At 46.7% G+C, this 21,227-nt stretch overlaps 1 protein-coding gene and 1 long non-coding RNA gene across 2 annotated transcripts; one reads left to right on the top strand and one right to left on the bottom strand.

Moving 5' to 3' along the window:
* Window positions 1-661: 661 nt before the first annotated feature.
* Window positions 662-8,503, bottom strand: ST8SIA3 (ST8 alpha-N-acetyl-neuraminide alpha-2,8-sialyltransferase 3). The gene is made up of 4 exons (XM_056138024.1): window positions 8,187-8,503; window positions 6,771-6,890; window positions 3,850-4,407; window positions 662-1,480 (listed from the first exon to the last, which is right to left on the bottom strand). Exons 1-4 carry the CDS (start codon window positions 8,363-8,365, stop codon window positions 1,198-1,200), a joined length of 1,140 nt encoding a protein of 379 aa, XP_055993999.1. The 5' UTR covers window positions 8,366-8,503; the 3' UTR covers window positions 662-1,197.
* On the top strand, window positions 8,324-20,290 carry LOC130045271 (uncharacterized). The gene is made up of 3 exons (XR_008795533.1): window positions 8,324-8,442; window positions 14,602-14,764; window positions 20,219-20,290. It is a non-coding gene; the product is annotated as an uncharacterized LOC130045271 (long non-coding RNA).
* The last annotated feature ends 937 nt before the right edge of the window (window positions 20,291-21,227 follow it).

Below are 21,227 nucleotides of genomic sequence, written 5' to 3'. Positions count from 1 at the left end.
CCCAGTTTCAATGGAAATGAGGATTATCCAGCATTTACAACTGGCTGAAAAAGAACAGTTTGGAGCAGCACTGGTGGACACAATGGTAACCTGAAGGTAGCCTCAACTTAACATTCTGCAAGTGGTATCTGAGCCTGGCCAACCTCAATGATTCCATAATTTCCCAACCCTCCTGATTCTCAAAGGACAAACATGGTTATAACACACTGTGGTAGACAGGACTCTCTGATACCATCCATTCTCCTTCTTGTTCCTCGCTCTGTCCCAGGAGCTTAGGTCAATCCATTGCCTATACAACCAGAGGGAATTCCTAGTGCCAGGCTTGGGTTGGAATGATGGGTGGCACTAAACCCAGGCCGGAATGCCATCACCCTCATAGATAAAGCAACAAAATGATTTGCACTGATAACAGTTGTGTCAAGAGACTGGAAGCTACCCACTGCATCGACCTGCTAAGTGACAGGGAAAGATACATGGGATTTTATGCCACTCACCACAAAGGGACTAGAGGCATTTCTTATTGTCTAGGAGGCATTTCTTACCAGTCGGGGATCTATCATGATTTGCTTGTCATGAAACATCAAAGATCACCCAGAGCCTTGAACACATCAAGTACAGAGGCAACAACAAGCAAGCAAAGCTAATTCCACAGGACTCCTAGCCAATTCCTCAACCGCATCATGGTGGGGCGAGAGAAGAGATGAAGCTAGACAGGAGTGAGGAAGAGTGAGACAGCTGGAAGATGCAAACCGATTGTGTGTGCATTTCCATTGTGAAGAGTCGGATCTTACCCAAGCGAAGTTGACATCCTGCCCAAATTGGCTAGAAGCCTCCGAGGAGGAGGAGGAGGTCTATCTCTGCACAAAGATGCAGAGACCTCAGCTCTGGTCCTCATTTAAAAAAGTGGGAGACAGTTTATTATTAAAATACAAACATGAAAATACTTCCATTTCGCTAGCAGCATGGCTCCAAACGCAACACGCTGCGTATCCATCCAGCGTGAGCCGCGTGGCTCCCATGCTTCTGTCCTGCTTAGACCCGCAAAAGAGTCGTGAGTACAAAAGGGGGAGAGGAGATCGCTCTCCTCGGAAAGGGCAGACGGTCCTTCTAAGAATGTCTAAGGTTCTGATCTGAAGACGACTCAATTTGATTTGGGGCACTTTTTAGACAGCCGTTTGGCACTTTCTGTTGGAGTTCTTAGGCACAGTGAGACAGAGACAGCTTGGCGAGCCCTTCCTCATTCATCCTGTACAGCAGCTGAAACTCAACCGGCAGCTGGTGGGACTCCTGCCATTTGGTGGTGAATTTGGTTCCTTTCTTGTCATAGTAATGGTACGGAAGCTCTTCCTTTGTGTTGGGGTCAAATCCAAAAGGCCAAAATCCATACAAGTGGATCTCTTCGCATATTGCTGACGCAAGGGTGTATACAAGGATACCTGTGCTCAGTCGTTTGGGTGACAAATGTTTGTTTTTCCAGTACCTGTGGGATAATAAGTACAGGTGCATTCAGAGGCCTGGGTCACAGCTGTCAATCACAGTGATCAGCCTGGGGGAGTGGAGGGAGGGAGATGTCCACAGACCTTTACAATACTTTCCTGAATCTCTTAGCCCATGCAACACCTCTGGGCAAGGCTGGCTCCTCAACAGTCAAATGCGTAAAATGGAGACGGGGGCCTCTCTAACAACAAGACTCAGGTATCCCAAGGGGGTGGTAACAGATGATTTAACCTAAGGCCAGACCCTCTTGAGCATACAATTCCAGTGCTTGCACAGAGCCAGTCCTGCCCCTTTGTGGGGTTGTGTCCTCCATTGGGTTTCTAAGCCCATGGTGATGCCATGAAGGTCACCCAGGAGAGGACCATCCACACAGGCTAAGTCCCCTGTAGCCCCCTTATCAAACTTACACATTCAGTCTTTTCAGGTTTGGAAAGATTGGGGGGAAGGCTATTTTACTTTCATGGTCCTCTTGTGAAAAAATGCAGTGATCTCTCCTTAGCCTTTCAGTTAGAGGTCTCCAAGCCCTTCCTCACATACCACAACCTAGGAAAAGTACTTATATGTGGTCTGAATTTCTTTTTTAAAAAAAGGCTACATGAGGATCATGCTTTCTTTCCTATTTAGATATGGTCCTGGAGCCTTCCTAGCTACACTGTTGAACATTTGATACTGCTATGGGTGCTTGTTTATTTTCACTGGCTATACATGCAGAAACAACTGTATGGGAATAAGGTTTCTATGGACGGGATACCGATGGAGTTCTCATCGACCCTTCGGGTTTGGTTCAGGTTGGAGTGGCAGGGGGTATTCTAGGTAATGCTCTCAGCCAGCTCTGAGGGCCTGTCCTGAAGTTTCCAAGCACTCATATTCCTCCTTCACTACTCCAGGATTGCCAAGACGAAGACCTCCTTGTCAGCTGAAATCTTAAAACTCCCATCTCACTCCAGCCAATCTTACAGAAGGCATTAGACTGACTTCTGAAATTTTGAGTTCAGCTGAGCATCTTAGAGCAGGAGGTTGAGGTCAAATGACCACAGGGCAACCTGGAAGGAGGCCTGGTGTTTCATTCTGTTTCTACCCTTTTGGGGGGGACACTGACTGGGGGTCAATAACTGCTAACTCTTGCCTTGTAAGCTTTTTCACAAGGCAAGCACCTCACCGAGTGTATAGTCTCTCAGGCCCTGAGATGAGGCATTTGAAGCAAAAGGAAAGGGTGTGTGTGTGGTGGGGGGGAGAACCTTGCTTTAGAAAACGCTCTGGATTATGGCTTCATGTCTGAGTCATTTGGGCAGTTACCTGAAAATTTCAAAATTTCCCTCCCTGACCAAAGTTACCTTAACGTGTCTTCCAACAGAGTCCAAGCAATAGTATTTCTTAAAGCTCTGCAGTGATTCTAAAGTGCAGCTAGAATTCAGGCTCATCAAACTCAATTGGAAACTTTGTCTCTCTGGCCAACCTGTCTATCAAAGGCCAGGCATAAGAACAAGCTCATAAAATCTCCTTGCATAGGTTTTGGCATTCAAATCTTAAATTATAAAGACAGATTATACAATCTGTGATTTATGTAGATGGTTTATTAGTCCTAGACATCTACAAAATATTCAAACGTCAAATAAAAAGGAAGACTTTTAAAAGTCTTCCTTTCAAATTCATCTTCTTTAAAATACCATTTTATCTAATTTAGCCATGGATATTATTGGGAGATAGCTTTAGAATGAAAATTCTTGTCTTAATGTTTTGTTGCCACACCCAGCAGTGTTCAGGACTTACTCCTCACTCTCTACTCAGGAATCATTCTGGTGGGCTTGTGGGGCGATCTGGGATTCCTGGGATTGAACCTGGGTTGACTGCCACATGCAAGGCAAGTGTACTACCCACTGTATTACCACTAAGCCCCTCGAGTTATTGATCTGTGGTGACGTTTATGATTTCTGGTTACGTTCCGCATCAAGGAAAGTAAGAGGGGATGAAGAGGGAAGACCAATGAAATAACAGCCCCTTCATTTGGGAGTTGGTAGACTAAATTCCTTACCTAGAATTTCTTGCTTACAATGACTCATTCATTGACAGTACATAAAGTGTGCCCTAAAAACTAAGCTAACTAGAGAGCTAGCTCAGGGTTTGTTCCCTGGCACTACATGGTTTCCTGAGCACTACCAGGAGTGACTCTCAAAGGTCCAATTTGGAGCAGATTCTAAACATTACTGAGTGAAGCCCCTCCCCAGCAAATAAACCCCCATACAAATCCCAAAAGCAACAGCTAAGCTAACTGGATAGCTCCTACCCCCAAGAGATTACACTAATGATTTGCCATCTGGTAGGGTATGCTTATAGGCAATAAAATATACACACCTGTTGACATGTTGCATTATGTTTCCAGGCCAAGCCAACTGGACCTTTAACTGACCTCTGTGTTCAACAAAAAAGTCAACTAATGTCCTGGTAACAGTTGCTGAAGTGTGGAAGAAAAATGCAGGGATCCAGAGAATAGCCCCGTCAAGCTTTTTTAAACCGAGGAAAAAGTTGTTGCGATCCTGAATAGTCAAAAGATTGTTGTAATATTTTTCCAGGATGCTGGGGTTGAAGGTGGTAAGGTTGGTTTTCCTTCCAACATCTCTCTGATAAGCCTCCGTAGGGGCAAAATTGCAACGGAAAACAAAATCTGACTTGTCTATTTCTTGTCCACACCGGCTCCCTGTGAGGATCCCACTATTGCCAACCACAGCACAGATATTGTAATGCTTATTCACAATGGGTGATACATCTGGGAGCAGTGACCGGAAGTTATTGCTAATAGAGAAAACATATTTATGGCTGGAATAATCATAGTGCATCAGTTGTCCAACCCGAACACTACTCTTGGTCAAAGAAAAATTTTTTATGATATCGACATGCCGAAGAATTTCTTGCCTAAAATAGAAAGAAATTCATTAAATTGCATCCCATTCAAAAGAATTGATTTTCCATTTTATGTCTTATGTTCCCATTTCATTTAGACAAGAATCGCAGACACACTAAACCTGAGATTAGACCCTCTTTGGTCTGCTTTAGAACCTACAGACATGCTTTCCTCTTCTTCTAGTCAAGGTTTGTAAATGTTGCAATTTAGAGTTTGAGCTGCCATCCATCGGTTTTCTGCTCTAAGTGAAAAGTCTATTTGTTGGGGGGAGGGTTGCAGGGGGCGGAGGGACATAGAACAAACTGTCAGAAAATACGAGGAGAAAATTGACACAGGCACTAAAGAGCTCACATTAATGCACTGCCATTGGGAACTCAAGAGTCTGTAACTAGGCACTACTTGTTTGCTACTGGCTTCCAGTGTTCAAGGCCTATCAAATATCTCTGGTGTCCAAATAAGAGTCAAATAGATGTGAGTCAGTATTGTACTATCTATTATTAAAACATGAAAATGGTGCTAGCAGTGGGTGTAGCTGAATATTTAATAGAAATGAGATGATAATCTCATTAAGGACCTTTAAATAATGGAACAGGGATTTTTAAAATTTTTGATTATATAAAAGCACAATTTAGGCAGGGAAATCTAATCCTCAGCAAAAGAAGCAGTGGTAAGTCCTGAAAAATGTGTGTATATTCTAAGAACTCGGAGGATAAACAGGCAGAGGGGATACTTAGCACTAATTTCATTTTGCTTTCATGCTGAGCTCCAAGTAAAATTACATATGTCTTCTTAAAGCCTCAGCTCTTGGAAACATTTAAGAAAACCAGAAGCACGTTACTTTGCCACTAGAATCATTCAACGCTCAGAAATCATATTTGAATGACTGCTTATTTTGTCTCAAATCAGCAGGTCTTTACATAGCATCACTTTACCTGAAATTGTATTGAAATTTCTTCTTTTGTGGAAGTATAGAGCAACACAAATGGAAGGCTTTAATCTAGAATTTTAATCCAGTCATGTTCTTTTCAAGTTCTTACAACCAAGATAAGGTAAATTTAAATGGAACTTGGAAAATTAATGAAAAAAATCACCTAATAAATGGATAAGAGAGGGGGTATTTTGAAAGGAACATGCTGTTCTAGCGGGCTATTTCAATCACATAGTATAGAGTGAGAATATTTTTACGAAGTTAGAATTATGTTTTGGGAAAAGGTATTATTTGTTTACCTAAGAACATTTTCTAGGTTGTCTGTACAACTCACCTTGGATTAAAATCCCAAAAGTTAAAAATGAACACTTCTAGAGTTTTTAAGCATAAACCAGTTTTTGTCATAGACTAAATTCTAATTGAGCAGTGCTAAGTTGTTTTAAATCACCATCACCCTTTTCAAGTGACATTCTTGTCATACTATAGGTACTAAATTTACTGGAATTCCACACTTTGAAATAAGAGAAGATGCACCAACTAGGGATACTAGGATCAGCACACAGTTCCCTGCAATGGTAAAGGCGGTATATGTAAAAGAAGTATTTCCACTCCTAATGAGTACACTAGATGGCTCACATTGCATTTAGCAGCATGGTCCGCACCCCCCCCCCCCCCCCCCACCCAGCATGGAGGAGTGAGGGCTTCTCTAAGCCCTCAGGCTAAGGAGAATCACTGAGAATGAATTCCAAGGACTAACCCTTTCTTCCCTCACTTAGAAAACCAACCAACTAACCAACCAACCCACCCTAAAGTCGCCCCCACCCCACTTCGATAGACTCTTTTTCCTTCTTGTATATAAGAGGGTGCTCTGAGAAAACGAAGGATGAGGTTATGTAGCTTTGGTCAGATGTTAAAAAACTACCAAGGTTTCTGATAGAAACAAACAGGCAAAAGCATATCCAGATGCCTGCCCAAAATCTAGGCAGGATTTCCACTGGTCTTTGGACAGAGATCGTGTTGGGTGTGTGTTTCAATGAGATAATAATATTTGATTGTTTTCAAGCCCCCTCCAATCCCACCCCCTCACCCTTCGGTAGGCGACTGGAAAATGTATCGGTGGTCTTTTCGCAATGAATTTTGTTTGTTTTTGTTTTGACAGATGGCTTTGGCAGGAGAGCCGGACTTGCTAGCTGTAAATCAGGGCAGAAAGTCTCCTTTCCCCCCTTCCAATTGATCTTCCCGATGCTTTCTCTTTCTGGGAAGACACTCCGCACGCACGTAGAAAAGCTTCCAATCAGGCCCAGCACCCAATGCAAAACTACACCTGGGCTGTGTGCTGGGGGTGGGGTCAGACTTTGGTGGCTTCGGGTCATCTGTTTGGCTTTGAGCTGCAGAATGCAAAACGCACCTCTGGGGGCTCTTTCTCCCCCACCCCGCCTAGCCTACCTTTGATGTAAAAACGCGGTCCGATTAAAGGTCCACTTAGGTTTCTCCTGGCGTTCGTGGCTCAGAGAATTCGAAATGGGTACAAATGACGGGTCTAGAAACTTCAAGGCAAACTGGGACCTGGAGAGGAGCGTGAGCACAGACAGACAAGCGCGCTGGCCGGGCGGCTGCCGGAGGAGCCATTTGAGCTCGGCGGCCGCGCGCGCACAGGCCCAGGTGCGGCCCGCGGGCCCCCGGGACGCCCCGCCGAGGCCTGGGCTGCAGCCGCGCGCCCCTCGGGTGCCCCGGGGAGGCCGGGGGGGCCCCGGGGAGTCCCGGCGGGCGCACGGGCCACCCCTCGCGGTGCCCAAGCGACCTTAAAATGGCCGTCGCGCGCCGAGCCGGGGCGTCAGCACCGCGGACAGCGCCAGCGCCACCGAGTCGGTTGCGCGGATGCAGGAGGGACCGGGATGGGGGGGGGGGGATGCTCCCTCCGGCCCGCACCACTGCCCCCCACACTCCCCGCCGTTCCCGCGCCGCGCCCCGCCCCCATCCCCACCGGGGTGGTCGGGGAGGAGGACGACCCCCATCCGGGAGGCGCCCGCCGACTGCAACGGTCCAAGGCTCGGCACCTCCCGGCCCGCCGGGGTCGGTCGGGAGTGGGGGGCAGTTGCTGGGCTCTCGGGTCCCGCGCAAGGCCCTGCTCTAGGGGGGCTCTGCTTGAGCTGCGCCTCCCCCACTCCCCCTCCCCTGTCACCACCTCGCGGAGGGGGCTCGCACCCGGGGCCGGGGGAACCTCGTTTCCCCCGCAGCGCGCGCGGGGAGTGGTGGTGGGGGGCGGGGGGATTGTAGCGATCCCGGGCAGGGGGCGGGGGTGGGCGGTGCGGGGGAGCGAGGCCGAGTCCCCCCCACTCCCCATCCTCGGGGGCTGCAGGGGACACCGGCGCGCATCCTGGGCGGGGGCAGCGCCGCGGGAGGGGCGCGGGGAGGGGACAGGCGCCTGCGCCATGACTTCGCGCTGGACCGGCCGAGCCCCAGGCGCCCAGGCTGCGGACAGGGCGCGGGGAAGGCGCGATCGCGCGAGTGTCCACCTCCCTCCGCCCCCCCCCCAACACACACATACACACACACACACACACACACGCACGCACAGGCACACACACACCCTCTGCCTCTCAGAGATGGGGGAAGGGACGCGGAACACGAGACTCAAGCATGCAATCACATCGATTCGGACAAAGGCTTGGGGGCTTCGGGTTCAACAATGATAATAATAAAAGGGACACGGGAGGGAAGCTCAGAGTGGCAGAACCACGCAATTCCCCGGCCCCAAACCCCTCCGGGAAGCCCAAGAGCCCCCTTCCCACCCTCCCCTACACCGCCCCCCCCCCCATAAACCAGACCCCCGAGGGCGCTCGAGCGGCGGCCCGCACTCACTTGAATCCCGCGTGGAACATGTACATTCGGGGCGCCCCCGGGCTGGCGTACTTGGGAGTGGTGAAGATGTTCTCCTTTTTCAGGGACACGTAGCTGATGAGCGAGAGGATCAGCAGGGCGACGCTGAGCATGACCAGCCCCAGCACACTGGCGACCCGGGCCATTTTGCAGTTTCTCATCCCGGGCCGCGCCGGGCTCGGGGAACGCGGGGAACGCGGTGCACGGAGCGGCCGGCCGCTCGCCGGCGTGTCAGCGCGTGTGAGTGTGAATGTGTGTGTTTGCGCGCGCGTGGCCGCGTGTGTGGCTGGGGGAGGGGGCCGGGGGGGGAGTCCGGGGAGCCGTGGGGTGGGGGGGGGCGGGGGAGGGCCCGGGCGGGAGCCCCGGAGGGCGGCGGGACCCCAGAGGCCACGGGGCGCGGGGCGGGCGGCGGGGCGGAAGGCGGAGGGTCTGCGCGGCGGGCGGCGGGCGGCGGGGCGGAGAGCGCGCAGCGACGTGCGTCCCCGGCCGCCGGCTCCCGGCTCCCCCGCGCGTTGCCGGCGAGGTTACCACCTCCTCCGCCGCCGCCTGCGAGATAAATGTGATTGGAATAACGTTACACTTCGATCTGAGCCCGGGATTTAATTAATGAACTCGGATCTCCCCAATAAGCGCGGGGAGGAGCGGGAGCGGGCGGTGGTGGAGGAAAGGGCCCAACGGCAGCAGGCGGCCTGCATCCGCGGAGCCCCGGGGCCCGCCGGAGGAGGACGGTGCAGGTTAGGAGGTGGCGGTGGCCTGGCCGAGGCCCACACGCACGCAACAGGCCCGAGCCGTGGTTACTCACACACACGCACACACACACTCATGCACACACATGAACGCACCCACAGACGTGTGCGCGCACAGAGGCACACGTGTTTGCGCACTCAGTTCTTCTCGACCCCCCCCCCATCCCCACGCACCCGAACCTTCACCTCCACATTGGCAACACGCATCCCACCTAGCAAGGAAGCACCAAAGAGGGAGCTGCCTCTGCCTGCGTTGGGAACCATTATGGACTCCATGGAATTTTCCAGAACCTCCCAGGCCCACTACACACTTGGCTGAGAGGGTGCATGACCTCTCTGTGAGATGAGCTGTCAGTGTGTAGGGCCTGGCCTGGGTAGCGGTGCCCCTCCCAGAAGCTGACACCCAGCTCGCAGCTGGCGTTGACCAAGCCTGAAGATTCAGATTCTGGGGTCTCCTCCTTTGGCCCTCGCTGTGGCCACACCTCGGCGCGGGGGTGGGGCAGACAGGAGACCTTCTAGATCTTCTTCCTGGACTGAGCCAGCCCAGGCACCACGTAAGAGAGAGAACTCCGGAAGATCGCCTCTTTGCCTCGGAACTCTTCGCTGTGTCAGTCAGAACATCTGTTACTGGTGTTAAGATTCATTGGAAAAGAAAATTAATCCCCTTTTTCCGCCCATCATTTCCTGTGCAGAGGGGAGCCTCAAACCCTTTGTACTGAGCTGATGTCCCCTCTAACCCCAGTGTGACTGTTGAGCATATTTCTGCTCCGGGGCATCCCAGAAGAGGACATCAGGGAGTTAAGTCTTTAAAGGACAAATGAGTCCCCTTTCCCCTTACCCTAGACCCCCTCCCCCCTCCCCCCATCCCACAATTGCAGAGATCATGGTCCAGGCTGCTGAGGACTCACTGGTGCCCACAGAGTTCTCCATGGTGACCAGGGGATAATGGATCTCAGTCACAGTTTCATGGTAAAGTATGGCCATGACCACTTCAAGCAGGAAGAAACTGGATTCAGAGAGGAGAAAGGACCAGTAGGAGCTAGTGTGGATTTGTTCCTTTTAGACTCAGAGGAACAGAAACCTTAATCTCCTCCTTGTGTCTTGTGGGTACCAAGGAAGAGAGGAAATTAGCCTCTTGGTAAAAGGTTATTTGGACCCAAGGTGGAGGGTGGGAACTGAATGATCTAATAGCTACCACCTGTTCGGGTCTGGAGCCTGGGGATCAGTGTGTGTGTGTGTGTGTGTGTGTGTGATGTGTGCCAGTGGGGGGTGTGGTGGCACATTCAGCCACCCTGTGGGGACAGCTGGAGAGGTCATCTCATTTTCTGTGTGTGTAGGGGATGTCATATCTGGTGGGCTCAAGGCCTACTCCTGAGTCTGCTCAGGCCACTCCTGATGATGCCATATATCATTAGAGTGATATAACATTAGAGTGATATACAAGGGGAGCATATTTGGTGCCAGGAATCCAATCTGGTTTGGCTGTGTGCAAGACAGCCTGACCCCTGGATTATCTCTCTGGTCTTCATTTCCAGGAGATCCCATGGTGCCTGCTTGGCTGGGGCACAGTATGACAGGAAGGAAGGGGACTTCCCTATGCTTTACTTTGGGTACTTGGGTTCCAGGCTAGGGAGAAGGCCCCTTTCCTGCGCTGACTACAGACGAAGTTTGTTCTTATCAGGGCTGGATGGATCAGTTGGCATTTCTATTTAAGGGATCTTGGTTAATGAAATTAAGCCATTTGCCTAAGCTAGGTGCGTCTCAGTGCTTGCCTCTTAGTACAGTGTTTCAGGCACTGTGTTTCAGGGAAGGACAGAACCTCCTGTTCTCTCCCTAGAAAGAACTGTTCAGAGCTACTTTGTACATACCAAGTGCTTGAGAGTACATGGATTTTTTTGTTTATTTTGGTCATATCTGGCAGTGCAGCAGAGCAGGTTGGGGGCCATATGTGATGGGGGCTGGCAGTTGAGGCCTGGTCAGTGTATCAATTTTTTAAAACATTAATGTCGAGAGGAGTAAATGACTTTTTTTCAAGTTTTTTTGTTTGTACCTCTATAAAAGGTATTTTGAGTAAATGTTCACATTTCAGATGTTTGCAACAATTATGTTCCTTGGAAGCTGAGGAATTACTCATTTCGCACCAAAAGACGAATGATTTCCTTAAAGCTCAGTGGAGCATCTCTATGTGAAAAGAATACAAGAACTCCAAATTGCCTTTTCTTTAGTGAATAAATAAAACATATTTGGAAAGCTGTTGTGAGGCTTTTTGGGGTGGTTCAGTCCCTAGGAAATAGTTTGAAAGGAGCTTTTATGTTCAATTGTATTATTCTTTTTTGCATAGAATTTTGACTTTTCAAATATTGGCAGGGATTTTTTTTTTCTGGAAGCAAAGGTATTATACTTGGAGAAGCTACTTGAGAAATTATCTTACAGTCAAGTTTCGGGCTATTATGTGTATTGTGTCTCTTTCTTAGGCTGACTGGGTGGAGGAAGTGGTCCCTGTGAAGAGCAGCTGCAGCAACTAACCTGGGTACCCCTGGGAGGTATCTTACAAGAAAATCTAATTTTAACCTTTATTTTGAGTTTGGGGCCTGTCTATCCTTGGTGCATCAGAAATTTTCACTCTTTGAGAGCTGAGAAAAAAAAATCTACTGTTTTGTTTGCATGTAATTCTAACAGCACAAAAATGCTACAATTTCCATGTCCTTTGAGAAAATGTACAACCTCTTGCTGCTTTATCGATGAGTATTGTTTCCTCCAAAGAAAGGGAGGGAGTCCTTGAGGGATGAATGGTTGAGTGTTCTTTTTCCTGAGCTCTGAACCCCTTGTCCCCACCTAAGGATAAATACCCCTATCCAAGATCTTAAAAAAAAATAATTTTATTTCAGGGCCCAACCTGGCAATGATGAAGGGTCACTCCTGGTGGTGCTTGGGGAACCATCTGTGGTGCCAGGGATGGAACTGGGGTTGGTTGCATACAAGACAAGTGTCTTAACTCCTATAATTACCACAATCCTAAACTACTATATCTCTGGCCCCTGAGAACGTTTGAGAGTCTTGTCACAGGACACAAAGCTTAGGAAGTTCCTGGACTTCCTAGGAAGGAAGGCAGTAGTCTCAGTTACTGGAAAGAGAGCTTGCACTATGCTGTGTTCTTTGAACTCCCTCTCTAACAGCTGTTCTTGCTCATAATATGCTCTACGAGAAAAACTGGCTGACACACAAGTGTCTGCTCCTCTGCGTAGGTACAGGAAAATGAGATGCAAGGGGGTCTAACATGAGACCATGACTGCTGACATTTAACTTCTGAACTTTGTGCCTTGGACACCAAGTCTCACTTTTGACTGTAACTTTACCTGCAAAGGGATCTGAAACGTGTTAAGATCAGGGTGTAACTAGCTTTGGCTGAGTGTATTTCTGGCTTCTTTGCGGGGTTGGGGTGTTTGCGTTGCACCTGGCTATGCTCTGGATCATTTCTGGCTCTGCACTTAGGGATCATTCTGGGTGGGGTTTAAGGAATCACATTTGGTGTTGGGGATCCACTGGGATCTGCCTCATGCAAGGAAAACCTTTTAACTCTCCCTACTCTGCATCTTTCTAGTTTTTTGAGGGGGGCGTAGTTTTGAGGCAAGTGAGGGGGTTGGGTGGAAGAGCAGAGAGCCCAGCAGGCAGACGCCTATAATGAGCACCTCCACCTTGAAGCGGAGTGGAAGAACTTGAGGAGAAGGAGGTAACTGATCTGCCCCGCCTCTCTCTGATGCTCACACCTACCACCAGGATCATTCCTAGCCAAATCCTGGCTTCTCTCCATCCTTGCTCTGAGCCCAAGCTGCTCATTAGGAAAAAAAAAATCAAAGAGACGTAACAGTTCTGTATGTGTTTTCCTTGAAAAAGAACTGTATCGCTGATATTTCTTAGCCAAAGGAAAACATCAAACCAAAGAGAGGGGAGAGTGTGTTGCAATGCTAATCTTCAACTCTGTGGCCATCTATGGTTCAAGACCGCCTCCCTGTAAGAGGGGCCCCACTGCACCCCGGGACCAGTGGGGAGAGAAGGTGGAGCAAGTCGCTTCATTTCTTGGTAACTTGGCACTGTCTCTTACAGAGATGCTTATCCAGGCAGCTGGAGCAGATGTCTAGATGGGACTAAATTCTACAGCAGGTTTGGGCTTTGATCTTTGACAAGTCTGCTCTATTTGCCAGGGGAATCAGGCTTTTCTGCTTCTGACACACATCTTGCCCTGATAGATTACTCTCAGTCCCCTGCCCCCGTCTTCTATGACAGCCAGGATGGACAAGACTGGGACCCTACATTTTCCCCCTTTAGAGCAGTGTTCTGCAACTGGAGTTTTAAGTGTGCTAAGCATTCGGCTTTTTTTTAAGGTCTTGGATTTGCGAGCTGATGGGACCTACTTCTGTTATAGTTCTAGTGCAAGGCAGGTTACGGGCAAGTGTGCGTCGCAAACAGCACGGGACACTCAGAGTGACTGAGCGCACTTGTCAAAGGACGTTGCCTTTGTGAGCTCAGGGATGCTGCTTGCACGGAGGTCTTTACTGCTGATAATCACTATCTTTAGGGCCATCTTTGGGGGGAAAACTGACAACTGTATAAATCTTACCTTTTTTATAGCACTTCAATCTCTTTTTTTTTCAAAGTGCTCTCACATCTATTATCCCATCTTGACCTCCCAAGGAAACTGCGAGTTGGGCACAGCAAGTATTTCTATTCTGATTTTACAGATAAGACACGAGAAGGTTAAATCACCCAGCAAGGTAGCAGGAGAGTGAGGAGAGGCATTCATGTCTGAGGGTGAAGACTGCTGGTCTCTGCTGAAAGCAAACTCCCCCAAAACCACATGTCTGCTTTTTCATTCTCTGCAACCTAGTTCTACTTCTGAAATCTCTTTATTTTAAAGCAGTGTTTCTCATCTCTCCCTGCTCATTAAATTGCCAGAGTTAAAAATGATACCGATGCCCAGGTCCCAGCCCAGACCAATCATAACGGCGGTGTAAGTAATTTCAGTGTATTCTGGGAATGCAATCTGGAAGGTGTTTCAGTGATTCCAACCCACAGTGAGACTCAAGTATGACAGTCGCTGTGACAGTTCAATGGCCTTTCCTTCTGTGCTTGTGTGGGACCACTGGACAATAGTGTCCTCTTTAACTCATTCCTCTCGGGGTCAGAGAGATATAGAACAGGGGCTAGGTACACATGCCTTGCATGTGAATGACCCTGGTGAGGTCCCTGGAACCACATGGTCCCTGGAACATGGCTGAGTAGAATCCCAGAGGCCCCCAAGCACTGCTTGGTGTAACCCTGCAGTTCCTGGAGAATCCCCAGCACCACTTCCTAAGGCAGTCAGTCTTTGGGAGGGGTCCCTGGTAGGGGGTTGGGGGCCCACCACTCCTCCACCACACCCTCACCAAACTCACCTCACTCCTCTTTTGGAATCCATGAAACAACACCCTCTCGGTACAAGATGAAATAGAATGGTTTCCTGGGTATCAGTTTTACTTGAAGAAGGCAACAAGATTTCTGTTTGAAAGTAAATATGGACAGAGTGTGAGATACAACACAGAAAAGCTTGTGTGTTCTGGAGGGAATGCATTTTGGCCGCAGTAGATCTTTTTATCTCTCTGCTCTCCTCCCAGGGGTCTGACTACCTGGTGTTCTGTGTTTGGGAAACAGCACAGCAGAACACTGGTCGGTTTGATGTGTTGTATCAGAGGCAGGAGACAAAGAGTGAGTACAGAGAAGCCAACAGGCCTGGCACACAGCCCAGGAATGGAAGTCGTGTGGAAATCTGACCCCCGGGTGTGCTGTCCCTGTCTCAGCTAGCAGCTCCTGTGTCTTGGTGTCACTTGCTTGAGTAGTTGGAACTAGGGAGAAGTTTCCACTGTGTCAGGGCCAGAGGCTTTTCTGAGTTGGCCTGGGAGGGGAAAACTCCTTTAGATGGGGCTGAGAAAGCTCACTGGGGGATCTGAGCAGAAGGGTGCTCTCAGTGTGGTGAGTTACTGAAATTTAGGGGCCAGATAGTGCAGTGGGTAGGACATTGGTCTGGCATATGGCCTCCCAGTTAGATTTCCAGAACTATGTATAATTCCCAAGCACCGCTGGGACTGATCCCTGAGCACAGAATCAGGAGTAACTCCTGAGCACAGCCAGGCATGGTCCCCAAAATGAAAAAGAAAGAATCACTGAAACTTAGACCATGAGGCTTGGCCCTCTGCCTGACTCCGTTGTTTGGATCCTGCCTCCCAGGGAGGCAATTGGCTGGCGCATGGCAGAAATGGATTCAAGATAACACCTTTCATTTTTCAAGTTAGAAACGAAATGTTTTATAGCAATCAGAGATCTTACTATGAGATCTACCATTTTAGAATAAATTCTGTTATTTATTTATCCATTCATCTACCACACCCTTTCCTTCGTGCCGTTTCCTCTGTAAAGGTGGTGTCATCGTTGCTGGGGGCTGCATTTGCTGTGGGGTCTGGGGGAATCACACATTTCTTTTTTCTTTTTCTTTTTTTTTTTTTTGTAGGGTTGAGGTGTTGCACCTTTGGTTGCTGTGCCTGCATATTTGGTTATGGAGCTCTGGGGCTCACACACATTTTTGTAGGATCCCAGGGATCTCACTTGTGTCTGGGGATCACACCCAGTGATGTGGGGTAATGCCAGGGATCTAATTTGTGCCTTTATGCATTCAAGACAGGGCTCCAGAAGGCTCTCTGCCACTGAGCTGTATTCTTGGGCTCCGAGTTCTACCATCTTTTTTGTATTGTGGGCCCCTTCCAAGCTGTGCTCAGTGTTTGCTCCACTCTCAGTTGTGTTCAGCCAACCAGGCCAGCCGGTCAATTTCAGGGCCCAGGCTGAGAGGCGACCCTGGCCCTGCAGTGCTCAGAAGACTGAGGGTCACCTCAGTGGTACTCGGCAATCTATAAGTCTGTACCCAGCAGGGCTCAAGGGACTAGTTGGAACACGGATCAGACTTGTGCCCTATTCCCAGTCTAGAATCTATCTTTTAAACTCATATTTAAGTGTACAGTATAGTATTATGATCATAGGCAGCGACTTGCAGTGGACCTCTGGGATTCATTCATCTTGCATAACTGAAATTTTACACTTGCTAATTAATATTCTCTTCTTTGTTCCTCTGAGTTTGAGTAATTTAACTTACTCACACAGGCAGATTCATGCCCTCCTGGTCATTCTGTGACGGGCTTATTTCACTTGGCAGAACACTTCAAGTGTCATTCATGCTGTTGCATGTGAAAGGATTTTCTTCTTATTAAAAGATGTGTTGAGCAGATACAGATCTGCTCTGGGATCTTGTGGATAGTGTGTAAGATTAGCATGCCAGTCACCACAGGCCTTTTAGTTTATGACTCTGTCTCTTTTACTTAACAGCTCAACTTGGTATATCACGACAGGCAGGCAGGTAGATAGCACAATAAGGTGCAGGAACAGAAACAAGGGAGAAAGACAACCCCTTCTATACAGAGGCCTGGGTTCATATTTATTACATATCCTGTCCATTACTTATTTCTGTTATCTGGTTGGTTATACCTTTTGAGATCAACTTATTGGAACAACAGATCTGGTGGCAAATGAGGGTGTGGGTGGTTATGGGACTGACTTGCACATATCTTTATATGGACATATAAACATTTTTATATGACAAGATGATGCCATCCCATTATGCAAATAATCTATAGAGGTTGACCAATTGGGTCACATATGTTAATTATGATGTATTAATTTGATCCTTCAGAGACTGGTCACTCCCTGCTCTTTTCCTCCATGATAGGTGGATCCCATTCCATTGTAGGTAGATATCACATTTCCTTCATTTATTGGTCAATGGGTATTTAGGTTGCTTCCAGATGTAGGCTTCTGTGAGTAGTAATGAAGAATGCTAATATCTTTTTTAGATTTGGATCTACTCTTTTGAATATACACTTAGAAGTGTATAACATAAAAACATGCAGTCATTATGTTTTTAATATTTGAGTTTTCCAAAGAGGCAGCATTATTTTATATTTCTATTGCCTGTACCAGGATTCTTTACATCCTTGACAACACTTGTCTCTTTCTTTTCTTACTATCAGCCATCCTAACAGATGTGAGATAAGATCCCATTGTGGTTTTGATTTGTAGTTCCTTGATGATTAGTGACATTTTGCATCTTTTCATGTACTTATGGGATATTTCAATCTTTTCTCTGGAAAAAAATTTATCCAGCTGTTAAACCTATTTTATTTATTTTAGTTTTATTGTTTATTTAAATTGAATCACCATGAGGTACAGCATTACAAAGTTGTTCATGATTGGGTTTTAGTCATGCAATGTTCCAAGACCCGTCCCTTCACCAGTGCACATTTTCCACCGCCAATGTCCCCAGTTTCCCTCCTGCTACACCCAGCCTGCCTCTATGACAGGCACTTTTCTTCTCTGTCTGTCTGTCTGTCTGTCTGTCTGTCTGTCTGTCTGTCTCTCCTTTTAGGCATTAGGATTTGCAATATAGGTTATTATGTGTATCCCTTTACTTTCTGCACACAGTTCTTACCCAGAGTGATCATTTCCAACTGTTCTTATAATAGTGGTCCCTTCTCTATCTTAACTGCCCTCCCCGCCCGCCCCTCACCCCACTTATGGCAGACTTCCAACCATGGACCAGTTTTCCTGGTCCCTGTTTCTAATCTTTAACCTATTTTAAAATCAAATTATTAGGCTTCTGGTTATTTAGCTTTTTTTTTTTTGCTATTTAGTTTAGGTGTTCTTGATATATTTTGAAAATTAGCTCATATCTTATTTGTGGTTTGCACATATATTCTCTTATTCTATCGGTATTTTTTTTCTTTCAATATTACTTTTTTTGCTGTGCAGAACTCCTTTGCTCCTCTTTGCTTTCCTTACCTGTATTTTTAGGGACATATCCATTAACTTTTTGTCAAACTCAGTACCTTATTGTCAAGACAAATTGAAACTGTTTGAAACTGTTTCTTGATGTTTTGTTCTAGGAGCTTTTTGGGGGGACAGGTTGGGCCACACTCAGCAGTGTTCAGATCTTACTCCTGGCTCTTTGCTCAGGTATCACTCTTAGTGGTGCTCAGGGGATCAAATTGGGGTTGGCTACATGCAAATTCGTAACCCTTGTATTATCTGACTCCTAGTATATGAGTTTTACTCTTTCTTTTCTTATTTTAAGTCTCTTATTCACTCTTATTTGCTTTAAATGTATGGTATCAGGTAAAGGTCCATTTTCATGCGTTTGCATGTAGATTTACAAATATCCTGGTACCACTTTTTGAAGGCATTATCATTCTGATTGTGTATTTTTGGTGTGGTTGTTAAAGTCATCACACCTTGAATTTTCAGTCCAGAACTGCTTGTATGCTTTTTAAAAAAAAATTTATATTTATTTTATTATTATTATTTTTTATTAGTGAAACACCATGAGATACAGTTATAGACTTACAAATTTTTGTGCTTGGGTTTCAGTTATACAATGATCAAGTACCCATCCCTCCACCAGCACCCATCCTCCATCACCATGGGTCCCAGCGTCCCTCCCACCCTTTATTTGGTGTTCTCTTCTCTATCTGAGCTTCCTTTACCCCTAGCACATGTGGTTGGCCTCCAAGTCATGGAGCAAAATTCTTGGTACTAATCTTAGCCACTCCTGGGTGTTAGTCTCCCATTTTGTTGCTTTATGTTTCCCAGATGAATGCAATCTTCCTGTGTCTATTCCACTCTTTCTGACTCATTTCGCTTAACATGATACCTTTCACATAGTACCACTTGTATGTGAATTTCATGACTTCATCTTTTCTAACAGCTACATAGTACTCCATTGTGTAAATGTACCAAAGTTTCTTTAATCGGTCATCTGTTCTCGGGCACTCAGGTTTTTTCCAGATTCTGGCTGTTGTAAAGAGTGCTGCAATGAACAAACTGAAAGGTCCTTCTGTTCGAACTAGGGCAGGCCTTATCAGAGTGATCAGAATTTCCTGAAATAGTCTAGTTAGGGATTTAACATAACAAAATAGTGACTAATACTAAAACAACAAAGATTTTTTTTTTAAACAATGTTGTAGAGAAAGACAAACCAGAAGACAGGTTGTTATATTCATTGTGGAAAAACCATCCAAATGTCATAATGTATACAATGGAAAGTCTTTGGTCGAGACCCTGGGTTCAATCTCAAGCAATGCAAAAACAAAGCATAAAAAAAGAAAAAAACACAGAATGTCTTTTCCTTTCTAAATTTTTAATTTAGATATGATGAGTTATAAATTTGTTTACAATAGGGTTTCAGGCACAGACTGGTTTCACCTTCAATCTCAGTATTCCTTGGCCCTATCCGTATACCAATGACCCCTAGGTTCCCTGCCTTTTAACTGACTACATTCCCTGTGTGTTTTACAATTTCTGGTTTCATTAGGTAACTTATCCCCTATCCATTGTTTGACCATTACTTTTGCTAAAGAATATTCTTTATTAGTTTGTTAAAATTGTTTTTAAAGACTTTTTTTTTGTTTTACAAAAATATCTATTAGCACAAACATTTGTAAGTCTACAACTGTACCTCATGGTGTTTCACTAATAAAAAATTAAAAAAATCTATTAGCAGCCCACATAGTCCTGAGAGAACTATCTTTGGTGGGTTGAGTGACCAGAGAGGGCAGGTTGGTGCAGGTACGAGCTCCTGCATGGCCTGGACATCAAGGTCCAGCTGGCTTCACTAAAACATCCATAGAGCTATGCCCTAGGATCACTGTTTCCACGCAGCATGGGAGTTGTCCACTATAGCTTAGGTTTTCTCAGGTGGAAGTGAGGTCTTGTTGATCCCCAGGAAAACAACTCAGTCCCAGCCAATCTCCACCTGGCTTAAGGCTCTTTGTTTTTTTGTTGCAGAAATGAATTTCCAGCAAAGACAGGTAATGAAGTAACTTCATTTAGGAAATTTGAGAAAGAGAAAGGGGGGGGGAGGGAGAGAGAGACAGAGAGAGATAGAGGAGAGAGAGACACACACACACAGAGAAACTGAGACAGAGACAGGGAGAGACAGAGAGATAGAAGTTGGAAATATGGTAGTTACATAAGACTAATGCCTCTTACAACATGAGCTCTATTGCCATATGGAGCAAAAAGAGCTTTTTAGGATGAGTATTGTAAAGGTTTGGAGATAATTTATCTTGCATTGTTGGATGGATCTAATGGAATCACAATGATGATACTCCCTTTTTTTTAATGGGGGAGGAACAGGAGGAAGGAAGGAGTGTCTAAGGCAGAAAAAGAAACAGGGTAAAGGACACTGAGAAGCAAAGGCAATGATGGAAACAGCCTGAGCTTGGAGGATGTTAAAGCTGTAACTTTCAAAATGGACTAAGATGGTCCTGAGTCAGGGAAGGCAGACAGCACCTAAGTGCCAATAAATAAATAAAAATAAGCAAGCAGGAGTCTTTTTCTAGCCACTGCCTGCTCCCAAGAGGGAAAGCAGTCCTGCTGACCCATTTCAGACCTCTGACCTCTACCACGATGACAGAATGTCTGTGTTGTTGAAGACATACTTTTGTGTGTGTGTGTGTGACTTGTTGAGCAGCTGTAGGAAACTAGTATGGGCCCTGCAGGTTAGACCTCCCTAGAAATGTTTCAAATTTAAAATGAGCCCAAACAAACCCTTGCTCCTGGAAATGAGAATGTCCAAGAAAGGGTGGACTTGTGGGTAGGAGAGAAGGAGGAGGCGGAATGATGGTAATATAAGGGATCAGGGAACTTGAAAACGAGTGGTGTAGAAGTGAGGTCATGACAACAAATGCCAAAACTGTAAGGGGCAATGCTATTGTAAACATGTGCCCCAACTATAGTAATCACATTTAAACAATGAGTTTGTGAAGGAGGCTGGGTGGGGCGTGAGAAGGAAACTTGGGACATTGGTGGAGGGATGTTGACAGTGGTGGTGGGTTTGGTGGTGGAACATTGTATGCCTGAAATTATATTATTAACAACATTGAAAATCATGTTGTGTAAATAAAAATTAAGAAATAAATATATAAAATGAGCCCAAAGGTTAAGTGCACAGCTCTGTTCACCATTAGATTTTCATCCTAGTAGGTGGGTCACCACCTTCAGATTATGGGTCAGGGCTGGAGCGATAGCACAGAGGGTAGGGCGTTTGCCTTGCATGCGGCCAACCTGGCTGACCCGAGTTTGATTCCTCCGCCCCTCTGAGAGAGCCTGGCAAGCTACTGAGAGTATCTCACCCACATGGCAA

Source organism: Sorex fumeus, unplaced genomic scaffold (genome assembly GCF_029834395.1).
Source record: "Sorex fumeus unplaced genomic scaffold, SorFum_2.1 ptg000128l, whole genome shotgun sequence".
NCBI classification, from domain to species: domain Eukaryota; kingdom Metazoa; phylum Chordata; class Mammalia; order Eulipotyphla; family Soricidae; genus Sorex; species Sorex fumeus.
Note: the sequence above shows the minus strand (reverse complement) of the source record. Positions and strands in the feature narration are given on the sequence as shown.

What these genes read in the sequence shown, in the direction of transcription:
- ST8SIA3 (XM_056138024.1), bottom strand. Translation starts at nt 8,365, where the DNA reads ATGAGAAACTGCAAAATGGCCCGGGTCGCCAGTGTGCTGGGGCTGGTC. An exon ending in ATGTTCCACGCGGGATTCAA is followed by an intron (nt 6,891 to 8,186) that starts GTGAGTGCGGGC and finishes GCTCCTCTCCAG; the next exon opens with GTCCCAGTTTGCCTTGAAGT. An exon ending in ATAATGCAACATGTCAACAG is followed by an intron (nt 1,481 to 3,849) that starts GTGTGTATATTT and finishes ATTATCCCACAG; the next exon opens with GTACTGGAAAAACAAACATT.